This window comes from Nerophis ophidion, linkage group LG23, assembly GCF_033978795.1.
Source record: "Nerophis ophidion isolate RoL-2023_Sa linkage group LG23, RoL_Noph_v1.0, whole genome shotgun sequence".
In the NCBI taxonomy this organism is placed as follows: Eukaryota; Metazoa; Chordata; class Actinopteri; order Syngnathiformes; family Syngnathidae; genus Nerophis; species Nerophis ophidion.
The window spans coordinates 41644524-41670974 of record NC_084633.1 but is presented as its reverse complement, the minus strand read 5'-3'; the positions used below and the strand labels follow the sequence as shown (position 1 = coordinate 41670974).

The 26451-nt window shown below is 43.7% G+C and overlaps 1 protein-coding gene across 1 annotated transcript; it reads left to right on the top strand.

Annotated features, from left to right (window-relative positions):
- Positions 1–469: 469 nt before the first annotated feature.
- On the top strand, positions 470–23496 carry mrpl12 (mitochondrial ribosomal protein L12). The gene is made up of 5 exons (XM_061884650.1): positions 470–672; positions 9707–9881; positions 14620–14694; positions 16438–16569; positions 23113–23496. Exons 1-5 carry the CDS (start codon positions 626–628, stop codon positions 23227–23229), a joined length of 546 nt encoding a protein of 181 aa, XP_061740634.1. The 5' UTR covers positions 470–625; the 3' UTR covers positions 23230–23496.
- The last annotated feature ends 2955 nt before the right edge of the window (positions 23497–26451 follow it).

The window sequence follows — 26451 nt, the reverse complement described above, 5'->3', positions numbered from 1 at the left end:
GTTTAATACAAACAGTGTGCTTTATGACAATTAGGGAGCTTTGTGTCATGTTTTCCTCCTTCAGAAACCAAATTAAAACAAAAAATATGGGTTTTCTTCCATAATTTCCATTTTTCATATATTTTTGAAAAAACCGCGGGTTGCCGATCCTGGACTAGAATGAAACAATGTGTGAAGTATCTTGCCCAAATGGCCAAGGAGATGTTTACCATGAATTGATTAACGTGGACCCCGACTTAAACAAGTTGAAATACTTATTGGGGTGTTACCATTTAGTGCTCAATTGTACGGAATATGTACTGTACTGTGCAATCTACTAATAAAAGACGTGGTGGAAGTGCCAGGAAGCCTCACATTTTGTGCCATATAAGTGTACTTTAAACTACTTATTATTGGCAACTCTAAATTCAACATTTTACTACGCGATGTGATGAAAGCGCAACAATGACGTCAACATGTTCTGCGTGGGCCACCGTAGCTGGCGCGGTGCACGCCGGGTAGGTCAGCTTGAGTAAGGACGCCATGTGCCTTCTGTGAAGCGGAGTCTCCTGCCAGAAGAAAAGTCTGAGCTCGGCCTCTCGTCGCCAACCTCCTTTCTCCTTCCACACTTCAGCACCCAGCCAGCATGTTCTGTATCCGGAGGACATTGCGGGCCGCGGCTCACATCCAGCGGTAAGTAAGCAGCTCAGCATCCCGCCGACACAGTCAAGGGCAGACAGCCGGCGTCTGACGCTTGTGTTCGGCCTTTATAGAGCAACATTGTACTCTTTAATCTACTTTCCTCACATTGTAGGACAAATATTTAGTCTAGTGTTAGTTAGACACCGTGACTGTGTTCAGCAGCTAGGTCAGGTGACATCACCTGCACCCTGTTTACTGTCATTCAAACTACTTATTCCGTGCTGGCAGTCAAGGGCATTAGTCTTCAGGAATCATCTTATTTGAAATCATCTTATTTGAAATGGTGCGTTTAAAAGTAGGCTCCATCACCCCGATAAGGCAGTGTTTGTCAACCACTGTGCCGCGGCACGCTAGTGTGTCCTTATGCAACTTAACCTCATTGGTCTGAAAAATTAGGGTTTGGGTATCGTTTGAATTCAAACGATTCCGATTCTTTATTTTGATTCCTGACAATTCTCGATTCCGATTCTTCTTGTACCATGCCGGGATCAATGTGTCTGCCAGGTAGTCCCTGGAACATGGGTGTCAAACTCTGGCCTGCCGTGTATTTTCTAGGGCTGGGCAACGATTAAAAATTTTAATCGAAATTAATCGCACTATTTCTCTGATTAATCGTGATTAACTGCATTGTATACGCAAAGCCCAGAAATGAATTCAAAAGTAGTGTGTAGTGCACCTTTATTGGAATATTCTCCCACATGAACAAAAGCGCCAAAACATTTGTTGTGCAAACACAATTTAAATCAGTCCTTGTTAAACAGTAGCAGTTAACTAGCATATTTTATGAAAATCAACTCCAAAAATGTAAATACAAACATTTAAGCTTATTGCCACTGCCAGGGGTGGATGAGATCCGCCCGGAGTTCCTTAAGGCTCTGGATGCTGTGGGGCTGTCTTGGTTGACAAGACTTTGCAGCATCGCGTGGACATCGGGGGCGGTACCTCTGGATTGGCAGACCGGGGTGGTGGTCCCTCTCTTTAAGAAGGGGGACCGGAGGGTGTGTTCCAACTATCGTGGGATCACACTCCTCAGCCTTCCCGGTAAGGTTTATTCAGGTGTACTGGAGAGGAGGCTACGTCGGATAGTCCAACCTCGGATTCAGGAGGAACAGTGTGGTTTTCGTCCTGGTGGTGGAACTGTGGACCAGCTCTATACTCTCGGCAGGGTTCTTGAGGGTGCATGGGAGTTTGCCCAACCAGTCTACATGTGCTTTGTGGACTTGGAGAAGGCATTGGACCGTGTCCCTCGGGAAGTCCTGTGGGGAGTGCTCAGAGAGTATGGGGTATCGGAATGTCTTATTGTGGTGGTCCGCTCCCTGTATGATCAGTGTCAGAACTTGGTCCGCATTGCCGGCAGTAAGTCGGACACATTTCCAGTGAGGGTTGGACTCCGCCAAGGCTGTCCTTTGTCACCCATTCTGTTCATAACTTTTATGGACAGAATTTCTAGGCGCAGTCAAGGCGTTGAGGGGTTCCAGTTTGGTGGCCGCAGGATTAGGTCTCTGCTTTTTGCAGATGATGTGGTCCTGATGGCTTCATCTGGCCGGGATCTTCAGCTCTCACTGGATCGGTTCGCAGCCGAGTGTGAAGCGACCGGAATGAGAATCAGCACCTCCAACTCCGAGTCCATGGTTCTCGCCCGGAAAAGGGTGGAATGCCATCTCCGGGTTGGGGAGGAGACCCTGCCCCAAGTGGAGGAGTTCAAGTACCTAGGAGTCTTGTTCACGAGTGAGGGAAGAGTGGATGGTGAGATGGACAGGCGGATCGGTGCGGCGTCTTCAGTAATGCGGACGCTGTACCGATCTGTTGTGGTGAAGAAGGAGCTGAGCCGGAAGGTAAAGCTCTCAATTTACCGGTCGATCTACGTTCCCATCCTCACCTATGGTCTTGAGCTTTGGGTCATGACCGAAAGGATAAGATCACGGGTACAAGCGGCCCAAATGAGTTTGGGTCCCTCCCTTAGAGATAGGGTGAGAAGCTCTGCCATCCGGGAGGAACTCAAAGTAAAGCCGCTGCTCCTTCACATGGAGAGGAGCCAGATGAGGTGGTTCGGGCATCTGGTCAGGATGCCACCTGAACGCCTCCCTAGGGAGGTGTTTAGGGCACGTCCAGCCGGTAGGAGGCCACGGGGAAGACCCAGGACACGTTGGGAAGACTATGTCTCCCGGCTGGCCTGGGAATGCCTCGGGATCCCCCGGGAAGAGCTAGACGAAGTGGCTGGGGAGAGGGAAGTCTGGGTTTCCCTGCTTAGGCTGTTGCCCCCGCGACCCGACCTCGGATAAGCGGAAGATGATGGATGATGGATGGATGTTTTATTAGTCAACATTGCAACTTTTTATAAATTACATTTAACCTTCAAGCTTTTTTTATTTCACTTTTGTTATGTTTTTGTTTATTTTAATAGTATTTTTTAGAATGTGCCGTGAGTCTTTAAAACAGGGGTTGGGAACCTTTTTGGCTGAGAGAGCCATACAAGCCAAATATTTTTAAAAGTATTTCCGTGAGAGCCATGTTATTTTTTTTATTTTTTTTTAAACACTGAATACAACTATACGCGTGCATTTTTAAGAAAGACCAACATTTTTAGAGTTTAATAAGTATCTTATTCTTTTTAATAACATTGTTATTCTGAGGCTCACCAACAATAAATAAAATACTTCTTACCATTAATGCGACTTCTTGAACAGGTGCGGTAGAAACCGGATGGATAGATGAAAATGCATGAGAATGTTTTATATTTTGAACGTTATTTTTGACACTGTGATTACCAGCAGAATTATTCATTACTTATCGTGTTAAGCAATGTCAGCTAAGATTTATCTGAGAGCCAGATGCAGTCATCAAAAGAGCCACATTTGGCTTGAGAGCCATAGGTTCCCTACCCCTGCTTTAAAACATTAGCTGTGGACCGCAAATGGCCTCCGGGGCACACTTTTGACACACCTACTATAGATAATAAAAAATAAAATCTGATAAATATATGGGTAAAAAAGCCTGGCGACGCATGCGCGTTTATCATAATTCTCTCGCTCTCTTTGTCTCTGCCCCTCCCTCACAAATGCTGTGCGTGCACAATATGTTTTGTTTTTAACCCCTTCTTAACTCCGGACGTACATTGAAAATACACGCAACCCTAACTTAAAATGCTGGACATTTGACGCATTTAAAAAACTCCACCCGGACAGCCCTGCAAAGGAGGACATATCCGCTGAAAAGAGGAGGTATGGTCAGTATATTGTAGTCCGGTCGCTGCTAGCAGGCCGTATGTTGTGATTGATTGATTGAAACTTTTATTAGTAGATTGCACAGTTCAGTACAATTTCCGTACAAGTTGTGTGCATTGTTTACACAACGTGCGGTTTGCTACTGAATATGTCCGTGTGGAAACTCGTTCGGTACACCTCCGACCAAACCGAGACCCCTGTACCGAAACAGTTCAATACAAATACACGTACCGTTACACCCCTATGTGTAAGGATGATGTCGTCACACCATTACCTATGCATTTGATTAGTAAAACAAATCTGTGGATTTTGCGGTTTCAAAATTGGCAGAATTTTAGCATAACATTTACTGTAATATGTTGTCTGTCTATCTGTGTCTGCCCTGCGATGAGCTGGCGACTTGTCCAGAGTGTACCCCGCCTTCCGCCCGATTGTAGCTGAGATAGATGGACAGACAACATTCACACTCACATTCACACACTAGGGCCAATTTAGTGTTGCCAATCAACCTATCCCCAGGTGCATGTCTTTGTAGGTGGGAGGAGCCTATCCCCAGGTGCATGTCTTTGGAGGTGGGAGGAGCCTATCCCCAGGTGCATGTCTTTGGGGGTGGGAGGAAGCCGCAGTACCCGGAGGGAACCCACGCAGTCACGGGGAGAACATGCAAACTCCACACAGAAAGATCCTCAGCCTGGAATTGAACCCAGGACTGCAGGACTGGCCCTGTGATGAGGTGGCAACTTGTCCAGGGTGTACCCCGCCTTCCGCCCGATTGTAGCTGAGATAGGCGCCAGCGCCCCCCGCGACCCCGAAAGGGAATAAGCGGTAGAAAATGGATGGATGGATGGTCACACTCTATTTTACTGTAGAATTCTGGTAATTGAGCTGCCAGTTTTTTGCATGGAAAACATGGTTGCTGCTGTTTTCACTTTATTACTGTAAATGTAACATTGTTACCACAGCTTTTTTCTTACAGTAGGATTCTGAAGACACAGCTGTTTTGAAAAAAAAAAAAACAAAAAAAAAAACATGTCAACTTGATTTGAAATCATATGGCTAAGTAGATATTTACTTATGTTATCCCCAGAATGTTTCAAATGTATGATAATATAATATCTGTTGCAATATTAGATAACATTTAAAATATATATAATTTAATGCAATACATTTCTTTTTTCCCCCGTCAACATTAAAAAAAGGTGAAGTACTTCATTGATGCATATAATCAAGGGAGTAGGTTTGAGTTTGAGATTGGTGGAGACACAAAAGTGCTCCAAGGCAGCTCTCTGAAAGTTAATTTATTTATTTATTTTTTTTATGTTAGCAATCATAATTTCACGTCATGCAGATGTTATATAGGTAAAGCAACTAAAATGAAAGCAAAGGAGACAACTTGGAAGAGTTCTCATCTTTCCTCTTTAGTGTAGGGTTGTAGTGCAAGTGTGCATCATACTGTCAATCAACATAGTCTACTGTCCATCAACAAGTGTGCATCATACTGTCAATCAACATAGCCTACTGTCCATCAACAAGTGTGCATCATACTGTCAATCAACATAGCCTACTGTCCATCAACAAGTGTGCATCATACTGTCAATCAACATAGCCTACTGTCCATCAACAAGTGTGCATCATACTGTCAATCAACATAGCCTACTGTCCATCAACAAGTGTGCATCATACTGTCAATCAACATAGCCTACTGTCCATCAACAAGTGTGCATCATACTGTCAATCAACATAGCCTACTGTCCATCAACAACTGTGCATCATACTGTCAATCAACATAGTCTACTGTCCATCAACAACTGTGCATCATACTGTCAATCAACATAGCCTACTGTCCATCAACAACATCAGAAATACATTCATGCAATACAACATTGTAAATGAACATAAATTACTGTAATAATCTTTTCCCCAACTTGTGTTTAAATCACGCACATTTTTTTCCTTCATCTACTTCTTTCTATTGCTGCTTTTGTACTGTAAATATGTTTGTCACTAATACTCAAATACAAGCAGATTAGTGTCCACTGGTTGTTCCTACTTGAAAGAGCCAAAAACATGCCTCCGCCCGTCTGTAACAGAAATGAACTGCTGGCAGATTTCTCTCAGGACTGTATTGTCCAGTTTTCCCTGATGGACATGTCACACACAGCAAGATTGTTCAGTCTTACTTGTGTCATGGTGGTTCTAAGCCATGTTTTAAGTCTCCTTAAAAATGATAATATAGGGAGGTTTTATTGTATTTCCACCACAAAGTTTTGTTAATTGGTATTTTCAAACCGTTGCTCACTTCTACACAAATACATGAAACTAAAAAATAATTTTAAAACTAAAACGGAAAAGTGAAATCCAGTGATCTGATTGGCTGTTAACCGTGGTTTAAATATTCTAAAGCCTTTACACAGCGTAGGATATCACTCCGCCTCAGGCACGCATGACTGCTATGAATGGAAGTTGTTGTCATGTATCCATGACGACGGACTGCTGCAGTCCGTAGTAAAAGACAGCTGATGTTTTTACGATGTTAAAAAACGGACTAAAGTAGTTGAATTCACATGTTTAAGGTTAACTTTCACCTCCGGGGAGGGTTAACAATAGTAAAGGGGACTGAGCATTGACTTTCACCTGACAAAAAGCGGAGGAAAAGACGAGATGCAGTGCTAATTTGGAGCTAACGTCTGGATAGTTGGGACTGTTCTTTTCCACAGTGAGGCTATTTTATTGGATAATATGTATTTCTGGTTGAATAAAACTACATTACATTGATTGAGTATTCCTATTTTATAATGCCTTTATTGGTAACCGTTTTATAAACGCAATATATCACTCCAGTCCATGGTATATATGCTCATTATAGCACTCTGAGGGGCGTGACTGGAGTGATATATTGTTGAATTATTCAATATTTTTGAGCCTCTATACACCCTTGAAGTAACTTACAGTTTGACTCCTAAAGAAGTCTCTTATATCCAGTTTTCTTTTCATTGACATCCTTTAAAACCTACAGCACACACGCACGCAAACAGACACAAACACAATGTCAAGCACAGCACTGATATTAAAATCCATCTAGCTAGCGTGTGCCAGGAACAACAAATGCCGAACATGTTGACAACTTTCACTTACTTACAACTTACACTTACTTACAAGTTACAACTTACACTGACAGTTGACCTGCCTCTCGTCCGCTCGCTAGCAACTAGCATGTAAGCTAGCTTTTACAAGCAGAAGGAGTGACAGCGGGGACAGCCAATCACACGTAAGTTAGCATGAAATCGGCAACCAATCAAGGAGCGATATTTAGGTTAGAGGCGGGACTTCTAGCAGAGACCGACATTTAACCCTTTCTGTGCCATAATCATTGACTAAACATTACGGGCAGCGCTTGTATTGATAGTGACTACACAGTAGCGGCTGGATATTGGTAGGGACGTGTCCCTAGCGTCCCTACACAATTCTACGCCCTTGCATATTATTCCCAGGCTTTGAAAATGATGTGTCCGGCAGGCCGTGAGTTTGACGCCTGTCGTCCAGGGAGACCCAAGTGTCTGATGCATGCTCATTGAGCCAGGACTCCATGATGCTCATTGAGCCAGGACTCCATGATGCTCATTGAGCCAGGAGTCCATGACGCTCATTGAGCCAGGACTCCATGATGCTCATTGAGCCAGGAGTCCATGACGCTCATTGAGCCAGGACTCCATGATGCTCATTGAGCCAGGAGTCCATGACGCTCATTGAGCCAGGACTCCATGATGCTCATTGAGCCAGGACTCCATGAAGCTCATTGAGCCAGGACTCCATGACGCTCATTGAGCCAGGACTCCATGACGCTCATTGAGCCAGGAGTCCATGACGCTCATTGAGCCAGGACTCCATGACGCTCATTGAGCCAGGACTCCATGATGCTCATTGAGCCAGGACTCCGTGACGCTCATTGAGCCAGGACTCCATGACGCTCATTGAGCCAGGACTCCATGATGCTCATTGAGCCGGGAGTCCATGACGCTCATTGAGCCGGGAGTCCATGACGCTCATTGAGCCAGGACTCCATGACGCTCATTGAGCCGGGAGTCCATGACGCTCATTGAGCCAGGACTCCGTGACGCTCATTGAGCCGGGACTCCGTGACGCTCATTGAGCCGGGACTCCGTGACGCTCATTGAGCCGGGACTCCGTGACGCTCATTGAGCCGGGACTCCGTGACGCTCATTGAGCCGGGACTCCGTGACGCTCATTGAGCCGGGACTCCGTGACGCTCATTGAGCCGGGACTCCGTGACGCTCATTGAGCCGGGACTCCGTGACGCTCATTGAGCCGGGACTCCGTGACGCTCATTGAGCCGGGACTCCGTGACGCTCATTGAGCCGGGACTCCGTGACGCTCATTGAGCCGGGACTCCGTGACGCTCATTGAGCCGGGACTCCGTGACGCTCATTGAGCCGGGACTCCGTGACGCTCATTGAGCCGGGACTCCGTGACGCTCATTGAGCCGGGACTCCGTGACGCTCATTGAGCCGGGACTCCGTGACGCTCATTGAGCCGGGACTCCGTGACGCTCATTGAGCCGGGACTCCGTGACGCTCATTGAGCCGGGACTCCGTGACGCTCATTGAGCCGGGACTCCGTGACGCTCATTGAGCCGGGACTCCGTGACGCTCATTGAGCCGGGACTCCGTGACGCTCATTGAGCCGGGACTCCTTGACGCTCATTGAGCCGGGACTCCGTGACGGTCATTGAGCCGGGACTCCGTGACGCTCATTGAGCCGGGACTCCGTGACGCTCATTGAGCCGGGACTCCGTGACGGTCATTGAGCCGGGACTCCGTGACGCTCATTGAGCCGGGACTCCGTGACGCTCATTGAGCCGGGACTCCGTGACGCTCATTGAGCCGGGACTCCGTGACGCTCATTGAGCCGGGACTCCGTGACGCTCATTGAGCCGGGACTCCGTGACGCTCATTGAGCCGGGACTCCGTGACGCTCATTGAGCCGGGACTCCGTGACGCTCATTGAGCCGGGACTCCGTGACGCTCATTGAGCCGGGACTCCGTGACGCTCATTGAGCCGGGACTCCGTGACGCTCATTGAGCCGGGACTCCGTGACGCTCATTGAGCCGGGACTCCGTGACGCTCATTGAGCCGGGACTCCGTGACGCTCATTGAGCCGGGACTCCGTGACGCTCATTGAGCCGGGACTCCGTGACGCTCATTGAGCCGGGACTCCGTGACGCTCATTGAGCCGGGACTCCGTGACGCTCATTGAGCCGGGACTCCGTGACGCTCATTGAGCCGGGACTCCGTGACGCTCATTGAGCCGGGACTCCGTGACGCTCATTGAGCCGGGACTCCGTGACGCTCATTGAGCCGGGACTCCGTGACGCTCATTGAGCCGGGACTCCGTGACGCTCATTGAGCCGGGACTCCGTGACGCTCATTGAGCCGGGACTCCGTGACGCTCATTGAGCCGGGACTCCGTGACGCTCATTGAGCCGGGACTCCGTGACGCTCATTGAGCCGGGACTCCGTGACGCTCATTGAGCCGGGACTCCGTGACGCTCATTGAGCCGGGACTCCGTGACGCTCATTGAGCCGGGACTCCTTGACGCTCATTGAGCCAGGACTCCATGATGCTCATTGAGCCAGGACTCCATGACGCTCATTGAGCCAGGACTCCATGACGCTCATTGAGCCGGGACTCCATGACGCTCATTGAGCCAGGACTCAGCTGTGCTTGTAGTGATAGTGATTGTGGCCTCACACCAACCAAGTCATGTTTCTTTCCCCCCCAGGACTCTTCTTCACCAACACAGGTGTGCACTTCCACTCCTCAAAAGCAACAGCACTCTGGCCGCTCCTTCCTTCGACGGCCCTCACAAAGAGTACTCCCCCAAAATTCAGCAGCTGGTAAACGACATTGCCAACCTCACCTTGCTAGAAGTTTCGGACCTGAATGATCTTCTCAAGGTATGTATCACAGACTGCCCAGGTACCTGTGGTTGTGGGGGCGTGGCTAGAGGCGCGCTCCTCATGACAACATTGTATAACTTGCATATATATATCTGTGGCAGTGCTCTGCCGTGGGTTCCCCTGACCCCCACACACTGGCATTAGAGCCCTGGTATTCTGCTTACAATAATGTTTTTATTGAGTCCACTCTGCGGCAACCGCACTCTACTTTTCAGTCTTAGTCTCTCTTGCTCTCCGTTATGCTCTCCAGCGTGTCTTTCTCTCTAACTCCAACTCCAACCACGTGTCTCGTCCCAGCTGCTGCTAATAAAGGCTACAGGTGATTAGATAACAATCCCAGCTGGGCAATCTACTCACCTGCCGCTGGCTTCGAGGCCGGTCCTTACACACCCTGCTCCGCAGCAGGCCCGCAGACCACGCCCCCCTCCACAATATCGTTTTGCTCTATTTTTGCAATTGTTGCTGGTTATTATTGTACAATGTACTTTGTTGGGAATTTTTCAAGTTTCCAGAGACTTTTAATTACTTTTTCTTTTTATTAAAAGCGTCTAGCCACAAATCTAGCATCTTTTCCTGTAGTTTTTGAAGACTATACTCGTGTTTACTTCTGTAGCTCCACCTCACCAACGAATAGTTAGCTGCAGCGTGCCTTTGCTGTGCCAAAACGTTCGCTGTGGTCGCACTTTCTTCACGCTGCTGCGAGCCTTCTCTTAAAAGAGACCACGTCCTCTGAATATTTGCCCTTTTGGTGATTGACTGTTTGCTGGAAAGTCTGGGCTATACTTAAGTAGGGCAGGGCGATATTGCCTTTTGTTACTATTGATATTTTTAGGCCATGTGACGATACAGCATATATATGTGGATATTTTGCCTTGAATGAACACTTGATGCATATAATGACAGCAGTATGATGATTCTATGTGTCTACATTCAAACATTCTTCTTCATCAATCAATCAATGTTTACTTATATAGCCCTAAATCACTAGTGTCTCAAAGGGCTGCACAAACCACTACGACATCCTCGGTAGGCCCACATAAGGGCAAGGAAAACTCACACCCAGTGGGACATCGGTGACAATAATGACCCAGTGGGACGTCTGTGACAATGATGACTATGAGAACCTTGGAGAGGAGGAAAGCAATGGATGTCGAGCGGGTCTAACATGATACTGTGAAAGTTCAATCCATAATGGATCCAACACAGTCGCGAGAGTCCAGTCCAAGGCGGATCCAACACAGCAGCGAGAGTCCCGTTCATAGCGGAGCCAGCAGGAAACCATCCCAAGCGGAGGCGGATCAGCAGCGCAGAGATGTCCCCAGCCGATACACAGGCAAGCAGTACATGGCCACCGGATCGGACCGGACCCCCTCCACACGGGAGAGTGGGACATAGAAGAAAAAGAAAAGAAACGGCAGATCAACTGGTCTAAAAAGGGAGTCATACTGCATTCATATATGCTACTTTTAAACTTTCATGCAGAGAAGTAAATCACAACTAAGTGTATTTATGAAACAGTGGCACAAACATTCATGTCAGTTCCTAACAAAGTGCAAGATTGTCAGACATTTTAAAACAAGCTATGAGTGTACTTTTGTGATATATCATGTTGTTTACATGCATGTGTGATGTATCATGTTGTTTACATGCATGTGTGATGTATCATGTTGTATACATGCACGTGTGATGTATCATGTTGTATGCATGCATGTGTGATGTATCATGTATGCATGCATGTGTGATGTATCATGTTGTATGCATGCATGTGTGATGTATCATGTTGTATGCATGCATGTGTGATGTATCATGTTGTATGCATGCATGTGTGATGTATCATGTTGTATGCATGCATGTGTGATGTATCATGTTGTATGCATGCATGTGTGATGTATCATGTTGTATGCATGCATGTGTGATGTATCATGTTGTATGCATGCATGTGTGATGTATCATGTTGTATGCATGCATGTGTGATGTATCATGTTGTATGCATGCATGTGTGATGTATCATGTTGTATGCATGCATGTGTGATGTACCATGTTGTATGCATGCATGTGTGATGTATCATGTTGTATGCATGCATGTGTGATGTATCATTTTGTATGCATGCATGTGTGATGTATCTTGTTGTATGCATGCATGTGTGATGTATCATGTCGTATGCGTGCATGTGTGATGTATCATGTCGTATGCATGCATGTGTGATGTATCATGTTGTATGCATGCATGTGTGATGTATCATGTTGTATGCGTGCATGTGTGATGTATCATGTTGTATGCATGCATGTGTGATGTATCATGTTGTATGCATGCATGTGTGATGTATCATGTTGTATGCATGCATGTGTGATGTATCATGGTGTATGCATGCATGTGTGATGTATCATGTTGTATGCGTGCATGTGTGATGTATCATGTTGTATGCGTGCATGTGTGATGTATCATGTTGTATGCGTGCATGTGTGATGCATCATGTTGTATGCATGCATGTGTGATGTATCATGTTGTATGCATGCATGTGTGATGTATCATGTTGTATGCGTGCATGTGTGATGCATCATGTTGTATGCCTGCATGTGCGATGTATCATGTTGTATGCGTGCATGTGTGATGTATCATGTTGTATGCATGCATGTGTGATGTATCATGTTGTATGCGTGCATGTGTGATGTATCATGTTGTATGCATGCATGTGTGATGTATCATGTTGTATGCATGCACGTGTGATGTATCTTGTTGTATGCGTGCATGTGTGATGTATCATGTTGTATGCGTGCATGTGTGATGTATCATGGTGTATGCATGCATGTGTGATGTATCATGTTGTATGCATGCATGTGTGATGTATCATGTTGTATGCGTGCATGTGTGATGTATCATGTTGTATGCGTGCATGTGTGATGTATCATGTTGTATGCATGCATGTGTGATGTATCATGTTGTATGCGTGCATGCATGTGTGATGCATCATGTTGTATGCGTGCATGCATGTGTGATGTATCATGTTGTATGCGTGCATGTGTGATGTATCATGTTGTATGCGTGCATGCATGTGTGATGTATCATGTTGTATGCGTGCATGTGTGATGCATCATGTTGTATGCGTGCATGTGTGATGCATCATGTTGTATGCGTGCATGTGTGATGTATCATGTTGTATGCGTGCATGCATGTGTGATGCATCATGTTGTATGCGTGCATGCATGTGTGATGTATCATGTTGTATGCGTGCATGTGTGATGTATCATGTTGTATGCGTGCATGTGTGATGCATCATGTTGTATGCGTGCATGTGTGATGCATCATGTTGTATGCGTGCATGTGTGATGCATCATGTTGTATGCGTGCATGTGTGATGTATCATGTTGTATGCGTGCATGCATGTGTGATGTATCATGTTGTATGCGTGCATGCATGGGTGATGTAGCATGTTGCGTGCATGCATGCGTGATGTAGCACGTTGTATGCGCGCATGCATGCGTGATGTAGCACGTTGCATGCGCGCATGCATGTTCGATGCAGCATGTTGCGTGCCTGCATGCATGTGTGGCGCATCACGTCGTATGCGTGCATGTGCGATGCGTGTGATGCATCACGTCGTATTCATGCATGTGTGATGTATCATGTTGTGTGCATGCATGTTCCAATAAACTCAAACTCAACTCAGCTGGCATACATTCTTGGCAATATTTGTGGTGTGAAATATGCCCGGCTTGGCAACTGTAAAGCAGTTTGGATTTGTGCTGACATGGTAAACAAGTCAAATGAATGTTTTATCATACATTTGTCCAAATGTGGCCAACATTGTGGGTTTCCTGGACGTGGTCTACATCACTAAAAGAAACATCTAAATAAGAGAATCCCTCTGCCATCTTCCACTAGTTTTTCTAATATATACATCTTCAACATTCTTCTTCTCTTCTCCCACTCTCTCCTCCTCATTTGGGACGTCTGTTGTGATGTCACTTCCTGGTTCCTTGACCCGCCCTATCTTGATTGGACTAATCTCAACCAATGGTGACTCGTAGTAAACAACCAACCAATCACGGATGTTCTAATAGGTGCCAGCAGGTCTTGGAAGTAGGAAGGGGAGGGGTTTAGTATTCCATCAGAGGGAGCGGGGGAGAACAAGGAACACAACAAATATGAATTATATTTATATAGCGCTTTTCTCTAGTGACTCAAAGCGCTTTTACATAGTGAAAGTCAATATGTAAGTTCCATTTAAAGCAGTGTGGGTGGCACTGGGAGCAGGTGGGTAAAGTGTCTTGCCCAAGGACACTAGGGTGGCAGAAGCAGGAATTGAACCTGGAACCCTCAAGTTGCCAGCACGACCACTCTACCAACCGAGCTATATAAGCGGTGTTTGGTCATTTTAACGTTAAATAAACTCTATCAATATTACAATATTTTCTTAATTCATATCACGTTTAATAATCTATATCGATACATCTTACAAACTCCATATATCGGCCAGCCCTAATTGGTTTGAAAACGGAAAGAGTCCAACGCTGTTTTGGATTCTGTGGAACTCCAATGTTGGAGGGGAAAGAAGAAGAGTGACACATCCTCGCTAGCTACTTGTGTGAGAGAGGACATCCACCACTGACCTGTTGGAATGTTAGTTGAGGACCTGAGTGTTGTTCTACAGTTCACTTGTTTGAATGTTAGTTGAGGACCTGAGTGTTGTTCTACAGTTCACTTCCTCATGCTTTGTGTTTATTTTGATGGCAGAAAACACTGAATATTAAGGATGTGGGGATGATGCCGATGGGAGCAATGGCTGCATCAGGTGCTCATGGAGCTCAGGTAAGCAAGAGCTAAACAAATTATTCACTTTCTTTAATCTACCGTATTTCCTTGAATTGCCGCCGGGGCGCTAATTAATTAAAAACCTCCTCTCAATCGTGCGCTTACCAAAGGCATGCGGTAAAACTAAGCATGCACTGATTATTTTAAAACCTCTTGTCATTCCGGCACTTACCAAAGGCATGCAGTAAAAATTTGAGTGTAATGTAAGGATACCATCATGAAAAGCACATTAAATTTAAAAAAAATATATTTTCAGCACCGAAGGCTTGGAATAACCTACAATTGAATATTCAACTTAAAACCCTTGTTACATGAAATGAGTTTAGAGCTTCTGTGAAAGGATTGCAGTCTACCTTGTCTGTATGTGTCATGTGTGCAAGTTTTAATGTTGTAAATGTGACGTTTTATGTGTTGTTTACTGTAACCTCGCTGCTGCCCTCTTGGCCAGGTCTCCCTTGGAAAAGAGATCTTTGATCTCAATAGGATTTTACCTGGTTAAATAAAAGCTAAATAAAAAATAAATGAAAAATGGTCTTACCTTTACTTATAAATGAAGTCCATGCCAGCTCTTTCTGACCAAAAGCATCGATAAATTGTTTATAGAAGTCTTCCTTATCTTTCTTCAGTTTTAAAAGTCTCTCTATCTTGATGGAGATCTTCCTTTATTACCTCCTACCATGATTGAAAGTCCAGTTTAAGAAACATAAAACAAGAATGGGAAAGAATTCCACTTTCAAAGCTTCAAAAATTTGTTTCCTCAGTTCCCAAAAGTTTATTGAGTGTTGTTAAAAGAAAAGGTGATGTAACACAGTGGTGAACATGCCCTTTCCCAACTACTTTGGCACATGTTGCAGCCATGAAATTCCAAGTTAATTATTATTTGCAAAAAAAATAAAGTTTATGAGTTTGAACATCAAATATGTTGTCTTTGTAGCATTTTCAACTGAATATGGCTTGAAAAGGATTTGCAAATCATTCTATTCTGTTTATATTTACATCTAACACAATTTCCCAACTCATATGGAAACGGGGTTTGTACTTATGGACTAAGTACTTCAAATAAAAGATGATTGTTAGTTTTGATTTTAATTATGGTCCAATAAGCCCAAATAGCAAAGAAAAATAAAAGAAGCTTGTAAACCAACAGCTTGGGCCTGAAGAGGTTAAATCAGGTAGTTTTAGCTACTAATCACATTGCAAGAGCTAGCATGTTGCAGTTAAGGTTTATTCCCGTTCATTTCCCATTAATCCCCATGGAAAGTTTCCAACTTTGAATATTCCCGCAATTTTGCAACCCAAATAATGAATTCATATTGATCAGCAACATCAACACAGGAGAACAATATAAAAACACTTCAAAGTACAAAACTTTTTTTTTTTAATCAAAATGAGGAAGTCAGAATTAATGAGCACGTTTTTGTAGTGGACAACTTTTCAAGCATGTTCCTCACACCAGAGGGGCCTCCCAACTACTGGAGAAGAACTGAATTCGACAGTTTTAGAGCGCCACTCAAAGATTTATTTGATTGGTGAAAATGACAGCGATTGACCAAAATGCAAGCATTGGTTAAAGTTAGGAGGACTTACATAGTTTGCATATTTCCTGACTTGTCTTTAGATGACAATTTTAACTGTCGACACGTTAGCCATTGAGCTTGAGGAAAGCATCTGCCATCGCTGCTCAGCCTTGGTGGAGGTCTCCCTTGCATTCATTGTGAATGTGTGCTGCTCAGGCCGCAGACGAGGGAAGAAGCCCCCATCAAGAAGGAGAAGACTCACTTCACGGTCAAGCTAACTGAAGTCAACACTGCTGAGAAAGTCAAGCTCATAAAGGAGGTGAAGAACTGCATCCAAGGCTTGAATCTGGTGCAGGTAAGTCTTTGTTTCCATGGAGATTATACTTTACTCTGCTTATACTCTCATTGTTATGTCACGGACATAATACATTAGTGTGCTTACACTTTCTTTATGTCTCTAAGTGTACGTGCTGGAAGCTTTTAGCTTTTGCTCACATTTGCTTTCTTTTATGTAGACTCGCCGAGTTGGTGCTTTTCTAAACACTTTTAGCAAACGTGTGTTTAAGAAATACAAATACTATTAAGTAGAGATGTCCGATAATATCGGACTGCCGATATTTCTACTGCTTGTCCCTTTTGGAGTCGCGGGGGGTGCTGGAGCCTATCTCAGCTGCATTCAGGCGGAAGGCGGGGTACAATATTATCGGCCGATAAATACTTCAAAATGTAATATCGGAAATTATTGGTATCAGTTTCAAAGAGTAGAATGTATGACTTTTTCAAACACCGCCGTGCACAGTCAAAAAAGGGCAGTCTACAGTCGGTGGAACACTCTCCCTGACCACCTGAGGGCACCTCAGACTGTGGATGCTTTTAAAAAGGCTTAAAAACTCATCTTCTTAAAAAAGCCTTTTTGTAGACATGCAAGCTGGTTCTAGCTATTGGGCTGTTTCTAGTTTTATATTTGATTTATTTTTAGTATTTTTTTTATTAATATTACTATTTTTTTACACTGTGGCATTTTGAGGTTGTTTGCTCAACGTAAAGTGCTTTTTTTACAAATAAATTCTATTATTATTATTATTATTTCACGGAAAAGTGCAGAGCACCAATAAACCTTAAAAGCACTGCCTTTGCGTGCCGACCCAGTCACATAAAAACTATTGCTTTTCACACACACACAAGTGAATGCAACGCATACTTGGTCAACAGCCATACAGGTCACACTAAGGGTGGGCGTATAAACAACGCCAACACTGTTACAAATATGCGCCACACTGTGAACCCACACCAAACAAGAATGACAAACATCCGCCCCCATAACACAACATAAACACAACAAATACCCAGAACCCCTTGCACCACTAAGTCTTCCGAGACGCTACAATATACACCCCCCGCTACTCCCCAACTCCGCCCATCTCAACCTCCACATGCTCTCTCAGGGAGAGCATGTCCCAAATTCCAAGCTGCTGTTTTGAGGCATGTTCAAACAAAAAATGCACTTTGTGACTTCAATAACAATTAAAGCTGCAAGCAGCGTTGGTCGGGTCCGCCTTTGGCCGCTGCCAAGCCCTGGTCTAAGTCAGACCTACATAGAGGTCTTTGTTTCATGTCTCTTCGACATTCCTAACAGAAGTTACAAGCAGTTTTGTCTGGGTTTTTTCCTAGGGGGCGCTAAAGCGCAATTTTGACTTTTAGGGTTTGGTTTTTTTATTAAATGGCAATTTTCGCCAGTCCCGATGTGTGTGTAAAATATGGTGAGTTTTGAAGCATGTTAAGGGGGTCAAATTACAGATCAGCGTTTCTGGATGTTGTTGATAAATGGCTTTCGTTTTGTATAGTAGAGCTTTAACTTGCACTTTGAAGCATTTTAAGGGGGTCAAATTACAGCTCAAAGAGGCAAAAAGGACATTTTTTTGGAAACTTTGCGCAGGGGTTCTTTGAAGGCGCGTAAAATCAAAACCGGAGCAGTAATCAAAACTTTGTTGGATGGTTTTAATCAAAAGGGTTCAATCTCTCTCCTGTGCGAGTTTGAAGCCGAAACGACAAACTCACTCGGCGGAGTTTACGTTTGAAAAAGGTGACGGGTTTTTACAAAACTTTTATTTTGAAGGGGTAATTTTTAACTTCCTGTTGATTTTTGCCAAAGGATGTCAATCATCTAAATGTAGGTCTAAGTGAGACCTACATAGAAGTTTTTGTTTCATGTCTTTCCGGCATTCCTACTGGAAGTTACAAGCAGTTTTGTTTGTGTTTTCTTCCTGGGAGCAGTTTTTGCTGTGTTTTATTAAAAAATTGCGCTAGAGCGCATTTTTTAATTTTCGGGTTCAGTTTTTTCATTAGATCCCAATTTCTGCCAGTACTGATTGATGCGTGTGCCAAGTTTGGTGAGTTTTGAAGTATTTTAAGGGGGTCAAATTACAGTTCAAAGAGGCAAAAATAGCATTTTTTGCGAACATTTTGTATTGAAGGGGGTTTTGCCAACTTTTTGTTGATTTTTGCCCGAGAAAGTAAAATTATGAATTGTAGGTCTAAGTCAGTTCTACATAGAAGTTTTTGTTTCATGTCTCTACGACATTCCTAACGGAAGTTATGAGCAGTCTGTTGTTGTTTTTTTTCCTAGGGGGCGCTAGCGCGCAATTTTTGGTTGCTTAATAACTTGGGAAGGTTTGCTATACCGATGTGTGTGTCAAATTTGGTGAGTTTTGAAGCATGTTAAGGGGGTCAAATTACAGCGCATAGGTGCGGAATAATAATAAAACACAGCAGTTTCAATAGGGTCCTTGGCCCATTGCAAAGGACTCCTGTGGAGCCATTTTGCAATGGGCCAAGGACCCTAAATATGGCAGTGCCATGTTGGCATTTTTTCCATAACTTGAGTTGATTTATTTTGGAAAACCTTGTTTCATTGTTTAATGCATCCAGCGGGGCATCACAACAAAATGAGGCATAATAATTAGGGGTGGGCAAATTAATGCGTTAATTACGAGTTAACTCATCAATCTATTAACACCGACAATTATTTTATCGCACATTTGCGTATGTTGTTTACATGCTTTTATTTTGTTTACGCCTTTTCTTAACAAGATGGCATCTCCCGGATGTACTTGGTAAAGATGGAACATTTGGCAAAAATACCGGACAATTCTGCAAATGTCCTGGCTGGCTTACAGCGTGGTCACTCCGGGATCACTTACGACCGCCAGACAATTCTGGATGTGGATAGATCGGGCCGTTCTGGACTGAATGAGGCGTGCTTGCTAGAGCGGCTAGCTAGCATGGGAATACTTTGCCGGCTACATCCAGCGGCCTGTGAAGCAGCGGAGTATATGTGTTGTCTGTCTATTTATGAATAATGCAGACCAGGAGTGTTGGCTGACTTCTTAACGTTTACTTTCAGAGCGTGCATATCACAACATACAAGATGCCGTCATGGCGACACAACCTATACATGCTCGTCACTCCTGTTGCATGCTGGGTAGGGTAGTTCTTTTATTCCCTGGCTCATAACATCACTATATAGTACCATGAATATGATGCCTTCAGTTTATCAAAGCACCAAGCAAACAATCGGAAAATTCCCATCATAACAATTCCTAGATATGGTCATAATTATTTTAAGTGCACTACGCAGAATAAACACAACATTATTAATATTGCTACTACGGATAATTTGATCAAAAATCCCCTAAAACAGCCCACTACCTATAATATAGGTTTTTTAAACATAAGATCCCTGATAAAAAAAATGTTTCTGCTGTTACCTCAGAAATTGCCTGTTCAGATGTTATGATTGTGGCTCAGAGATTTGTATGTAGATTATATTTATTTTCCATAACAAACAGGATAACTTAAATACCCTGGCAGTGGCAATAAGCTTAAATGTTTGTATTTACATTTTTGGAGTTGATTGTCATAAAATATGCTATGGCAGAGGGGTTAGTGCGTCTGCCTCACAATACGAAGGTCCTGCAGTCCTGGGTTCAAATCCAGGCTCGGGATCTTTCTGTGTGGAGTTTGCATGTTCTCCCCGTGAATGCGTGGGTTCCCTCCGGGTACTCCGGCTTCCTCCCACTTCCAAAGACATGCACCTGGGGATAGGTTGATTGGCAACACTAAATTGGCCCTAGTGTGTGAATGTTGTCTGTCTATCTGTGTTGGCCCTGCGATGAGGTGGCGACTTGTCCAGGGTGTACCCCGCCTTCCGCCTGATTGTAGCTGAGATAGGCGCCAGCGCCCCCCGCGACCCCAAAAGGGAATAAGCGGTAGAAAATGGATGGATGGATGCTATTTAACTGCTACTGTTTAACAAGGACTGATTTAAATTGTGTTTGCACAACAAATGTTTTGGTGCTTTTGTTCATGTGGGAGAATATTCCAATAAAGGTGCACTACACACTACTTTTGAATTCATTATTGGGCTTTGCGTATACAATGCAGTTAATCGCAATTAATCAGAGAAATAGTGCGATTAACTTCGATTAACATTTTTAATCGTTGCCCAGACCTAATAATAATGTGTTCATTTCACTACTCTATATATCGGTATTGGTAATTAAGACTTGAACAATATCAGATATGGACAAAAAAGCCACATCTCTAGTTGTTATGCTTCCAAGTGTACGTGCTGAAAGCTTTTAATTTTGCTCACATTTGCTTTCTTTTATTCAGACTCACAGAGTTGGTGCTTTTTAAAACACTCGTAGCAAACATGTTTAAGAAATACAAATACTGTCAAGATAATATTGAAATGGGAAATATTGAGGATTATAAGTATGTCAAAGACACATTTAATGAAGTGATCACTGTATTCTTCGCCCGAGTGTGAGCTGCATGCTTTTCTTCTTGGTTTGTAAAATCCTGCCCTGTTCTGCCCTTCTTAATGACCTCTCAGGGAAATCTGAAGAAACTTTTATTTGAAGGGATTTGAACTTTTATCCTTTGTGCGATTTGAACCAAAACAACCCAAGCATCCACACTTTCTCCTTGTGAAATTTCTCCTCAGTAAAATCCAAGCAATATTGGATTTTTGGCCACTGATTATTTCTTCTGCTGGTGAGAAACTGAACTTCATCAACATACAGAATAATGCTGCTGGGATCCTGATGAGAGTGCAGACATAACACCACATCACACCAATTCTCCAATGCCTTCACTGGCTTCCTGTTCCACTCTGGATTGAATACAAAGTCTCCCTACTAACCCACCAGTGCCTCCATTGAAATGCCCCCCCTCTACCTCAAAGAACTACTCACCTCCAAATCCTCCACCCGACACCAGGCTAACCTCCTCCAACCTCCGAGGACAAAGCTACGAACAATGGGAAACCAGGCTTTCTGCTCCACCGCTCCCAGTCTGTGGAACGCTCTCCCTGACCACATGAGGGCACCACAGACTGCGGACGCTTTTTTAGAAAATGCTTTAAAACCCTTTTTAAAAAAAGCCTTTTTTTTTTTTTAGATATATGCCTTCTAGCTATTAGGCTGTTGTAGTTTTTATTTTTATTATGTTTTTTTTTATACACTGTAGCACTTTGAGGTTATTTGCTCAATATTTGCTTTTTACAAATAAAATCTATTATTATTATTAATATTATTATTATTAGGGACCGATGTCCCTTTGGGAAAGAGGACCCTATTGAATTTCCAAGGTTTTATTATTATTCTTTATTATTATACCACCGTCTCTTTGAGCTGTAATGTGACCCCCTTAACATGCTTCACAACTCACCAAATTTGACACACACATCAGGACTGGCAAAAATTGCGATCTAATCAAAAAACCAAACCCCCAAACTCAAAATTGCGCTCTAGCGCCCCCCTAGGAAGAAAACACAAACAAAACTGTCTTGGCGCAGTGAGAGAGTGGCCGTGCTTAACCCGAGGGTCCCTGGTTCAATCCCCACCTAGTACCAACCTCGTCACGTCCGTTGTGTCCTGAGCAAGACACTTCACCCTTGCTCCTGATGGGTGCTGGTTAGCGCCTTGCATGGCAGCTCCCTCCATCAGTGTGTGAATGTGTGTGTGAATGGGTGAATGTGGAAGTAGTGTCAAAGTGCTTTGAGTACCTTGAAGGTAGAAAAGCGCTATACAAGTGCAACCCATTTATTATTATTATTATTTATTTAACTTCCAGTAGGAATGTCGTAGAAACATGAAACAAATACCACTACGTAGGTCTCAGTTAGACCTATATTTAATCTACTGACACCCCCCAAAATCAACAGGAAGTTTGCTATTCCCACTTCAATACAAAAGTTGGCTAAAAAACTTCGCATTTTTTCAAACATTATCTCCGAGGCCATTTGTCGGTTTGGCTTCAAATAAGCACAGAAGAGAGATTGAACCCTTCTGATTAAAAGTTAAAGAGTTTTAATTAATACCCCGGTTTGGATTTTATGAGCCCGCAAAGAACCATTGCACTGCTGCTGTTGTCACAAAATGGTGGCTTTCTGCTCAGACAAAACTGTAGGACTGTCATACTCACATGAAACCAAAAGCTAAATGTAGGTCTCACTGTGACCTATATTTCATACACTGACCGCCCCCAACTAGAATCAACAGGAAGTTTGCTATTCCCACTTCAATACAACAACTGCATTACATTCACCATGCATTAGAGTCTCAAAATGGCATCCTTATAAAATGCCCAAGCCACTTTACAACTGTTATTACTATGAGACTGATGTATAAGACATGTGTATACAACTTTTTCTCTGTGTAATAATCCATCCATCCATCCATCTTCTACCGCTTATATGGGCTTGGGTCGCGGGGGCAGCAGCCAAAGCTGTCCTGTCCATCGCTGCTTGCAGCTTTAAATATTATTATTATTATTATTATTAATGTAATGCACACGTCCGCTAACCGCACCTTTTTTTTGTGTCCTACACCAGGCCAAGAAACTAGTGGAGTCCCTTCCCCAGGAGATCCGTGCCAATGTTTCCAAAGATGAGGCAGAGAAGCTGCAAGCAGCATTGCAGGCAGCAGGTGGCACGGTGGTCTTGGAGTAGATACTCTCATGTCAGCCACGCACCTGCTCCAATTTTTTGTATCATATGTGACAAGGAAGACTAAAACCAAGGTGGTCTTTCCACACCCGTTGCCGGGGCGGAACAAAGGAAACTGAACTTTTGACCAATAACCTCTGAACCGCCCCCTGCCGAGTGCCAGCGGCTGTCTGAAGTCATGTTGGCACCGTGTTGGAAAAGCAGCTTTGGTTGAGGGAATGGCAGAGCTGTTGTTTGTTGGAAGTGTGGATTAAAAGAGATGAAATATAATTTTATTTGTCTTCTTCTTCCTATATATGTTTTATATCCAACCCCTGACCCTTAAAGTACACGTTTAATGCATACCTGCCAACCCTCCCCATTTTCCCGGTAGATTCTCGGATTTTAGTGCCCCTCCTGAAAATCTCCCGGGGCAATGTTGGGTTGAAACACTAATGACATCTATTAAAAAGACAGGAAACAAGGAACCATGCAGAGACAGAATTCAATTAAGCTCATGAGGAGAATGCACGGAGCTGCACACTTAGTCACAGTCTCGTCCTACGCTCCAAGGTTCAGCTCCCGCCTCCCTCTATTTATTCAGGAGTTCCACAGTCAACATGTTGGGTTGAAACACTAATGACTATTAAACAGACAGGAAGCAAGGAACCATGCAGAGACGGAGTTCAAATTAGCTCATGAGGAGAACGCATGGAGCTGCACACTTAGTCACAGTCTCGTCCTACGCTCCAAGGTTCAGCTCCCGCCTCCCTCTATTTATTCAGGAGTTCCACAGTCAACATGTTGGGTTGAAACACTAATGACTATTAAACAGACAGGAAACAAGGAACCATGCAGAGACAGAATTCAATTAAGCTCATGAGGAAACTGCACGGAGCTGCACACTTAGTCACAGTCTCGTCCTACGCTCCAAGGTTCAGCTCCCGCCTCCCTCTATTTATTCAGGAGTTCCACAGTCAACATGTTGGGTTGAAACACTAATGACTATTAAACAGACAGGAAGCAAGGAACCATGCAGAGACGGAGTTCAAATTAGCTCATGAGGAGAACGCATGGAGCTGCACACTTAGTCACAGTCTCGTCCTACGCTCCAAGGTTCAGCTCCCGCCTCCCTCTATTTATTCAGGAGTTCCACAGTCAACATGTTGGGTTGAAACACTAATGACTATTAAACAGACAGGAAGCAAGGAACCATGCAGAGACAGAGTTCAATTTAGCTCATGAGGAGAACGCATGGAGCTGCACACTTTGTCACAGTCTCGTCCTACGCTCCAAGGTTCAGCTCCCGCCTCCCTCTATTTATTCAGGAGTTCCACAGTCAACATGTTGGGTTGAAACACTAATGACTATTAAACAGACAGGAAGCAAGGAACCATGCAGAGACAGAGTTCAATTTAGCTCATGAGGAGAACGCATGGAGCTGCACACTTAGTCACAGTCTCGTCCTACGCTCCAAGGTTCAGCTCCCGCCTCCCTCTATTTATTCAGAAGTTCCACAGTCAACATCACTGAGGCCGCCTCTAAAAGGAGTGGTCACATATATCATGCAAAGCAAGTCCAGTACGCACAAAACGTGACGGAATGTGCCCGGGGGCCTTGTGATTTCGCCTTGTCTCCGCTTCGTCTGCGCGCTGTCGTCTTGTCTTTGTTGAGGTCTTTCAAGTCCTTGGCTGTTGACGGGCTAAAACAAAGATAACATCTGCGGCTGAGGCCACCCCTCAAACAAGAAGTTTCATCCTTGCACAGATAGAAAAGTCTAACTTGAGCACAATAGCTAATAACTATAGCAACTGACTTTAAGCATACAAAAGTTGTGGGATAATATATATACATGATTATTCAAACAGGCAACCAGATAGTGTGTCATGAGATATAAATTGAATTAAGAGGACTTAAAAGAAACTAAATGAGCTCAAATATAGCTACAAATGAGACATAATGATGCAATATGTACATATAGCTAGCCTAAATAGCATGTTAGCATCGATTAGCTTGCAGTGACCAAATATGTCTGATTAGCACTCCACACACGTCAATAACATCAACAAAACTCACCTTTGTGCATTCATGCACAACATTAAAAGTTTGATGGACAGAAAAAGAAGTGGCATAAAACACGTCTTAGAAAGTCGGAGAAAGTTATACATGTAAACAAACTAGGGTGAGTTCAAGGACCGCCAAATGAGTAGGACAAAATGGCGCTCGCCAAATACTGGAATCAGTGAAGCATGTTTAATATAAACAGTGTGCTTTATAACAATTAGGGAGCTTTGTGTCATGTTTGTCCTCCTACAGAAATTATATTAAAACAGAAAATGTTTTTTTCATCTCATCTTTTTCCATTTTTCATACATTTTTGAGAAAGCTCCAGAGAGCCACTAGGGCGGCGCTAAAGAGCCGACCCCCAGTTTAATGTAATATCAAAAAGTAAAGCTTTTACAAAGATAATGCAATGGTGGACTGCCATTAAATTATGCTGATTTATTCATGTTTCTCAACCTAATTATGCAGTTTTTTCCAATTTAAATTCTCATAAAAAAATATACAATACATATTTTTTGTCTAAATGAAGTTGAGCGGCTGTCCTAAATCATTTGTACATGTAGTACCGCTCTTTGCCGCCAGAGGTCGGCAAATGTCCTTTAATTTTTATCTCGTGGAGCTGAAAGGAAAACATGTCAAATATCTGCGTTGTGCAAATGTTGATGTGGTCAACTTGTTGGAGCTCTACTTGTTTACTCTGGCCACGTGGCTGAGATCTTCTACATGACGTCACATGTTTACTCTGGCCACGTGGCTGAGATCTTCTACATGACGTCACATGTTTACTCTGGCCACGTGGCTGAGATCTTCTACATGACGTCACATGAAATGCTAATGAGAACAAGATTGTGATTTAGTGGTAAACATTCTGACTTCATGATCGTTTGCTGAACACAACAAAGTTTGTCAGTGTGAACATGAAATATCTTGTCTTTGCAGTCTAAGTGAATATAAGTTGAAAAGGATTTGATAATCATTGTATTCTATTTTTATGTGGTTATTACCATAATGTTTAGTTAGAATCTTGCTTTCTCCTCTGGTCATCCTGTTGTGACGTCACAACTTCCTGGGCGCCGTCACACCTGTGTCACACACCTGTGTCACACACCTGTGTCACACACCTGTGTCTCACACCTGTGTCACACACCTGTGTCACACACCTGTGTCACACACCTGTGTCAC

Excerpts from the sequence above, each read along its gene's own strand:
- mrpl12 (XM_061884650.1), top strand. The coding sequence starts at position 626 with ATGTTCTGTATCCGGAGGACATTGCGGGCCGCGGCTCACATCCAGCG. Across the intron at positions 9,882-14,619 it reads ACCTGAATGATCTTCTCAAG|AAAACACTGAATATTAAGGA; the intron begins GTATGTATCACA and ends TTTTGATGGCAG. Across the intron at positions 16,570-23,112 it reads AAGGCTTGAATCTGGTGCAG|GCCAAGAAACTAGTGGAGTC; the intron begins GTAAGTCTTTGT and ends GTCCTACACCAG.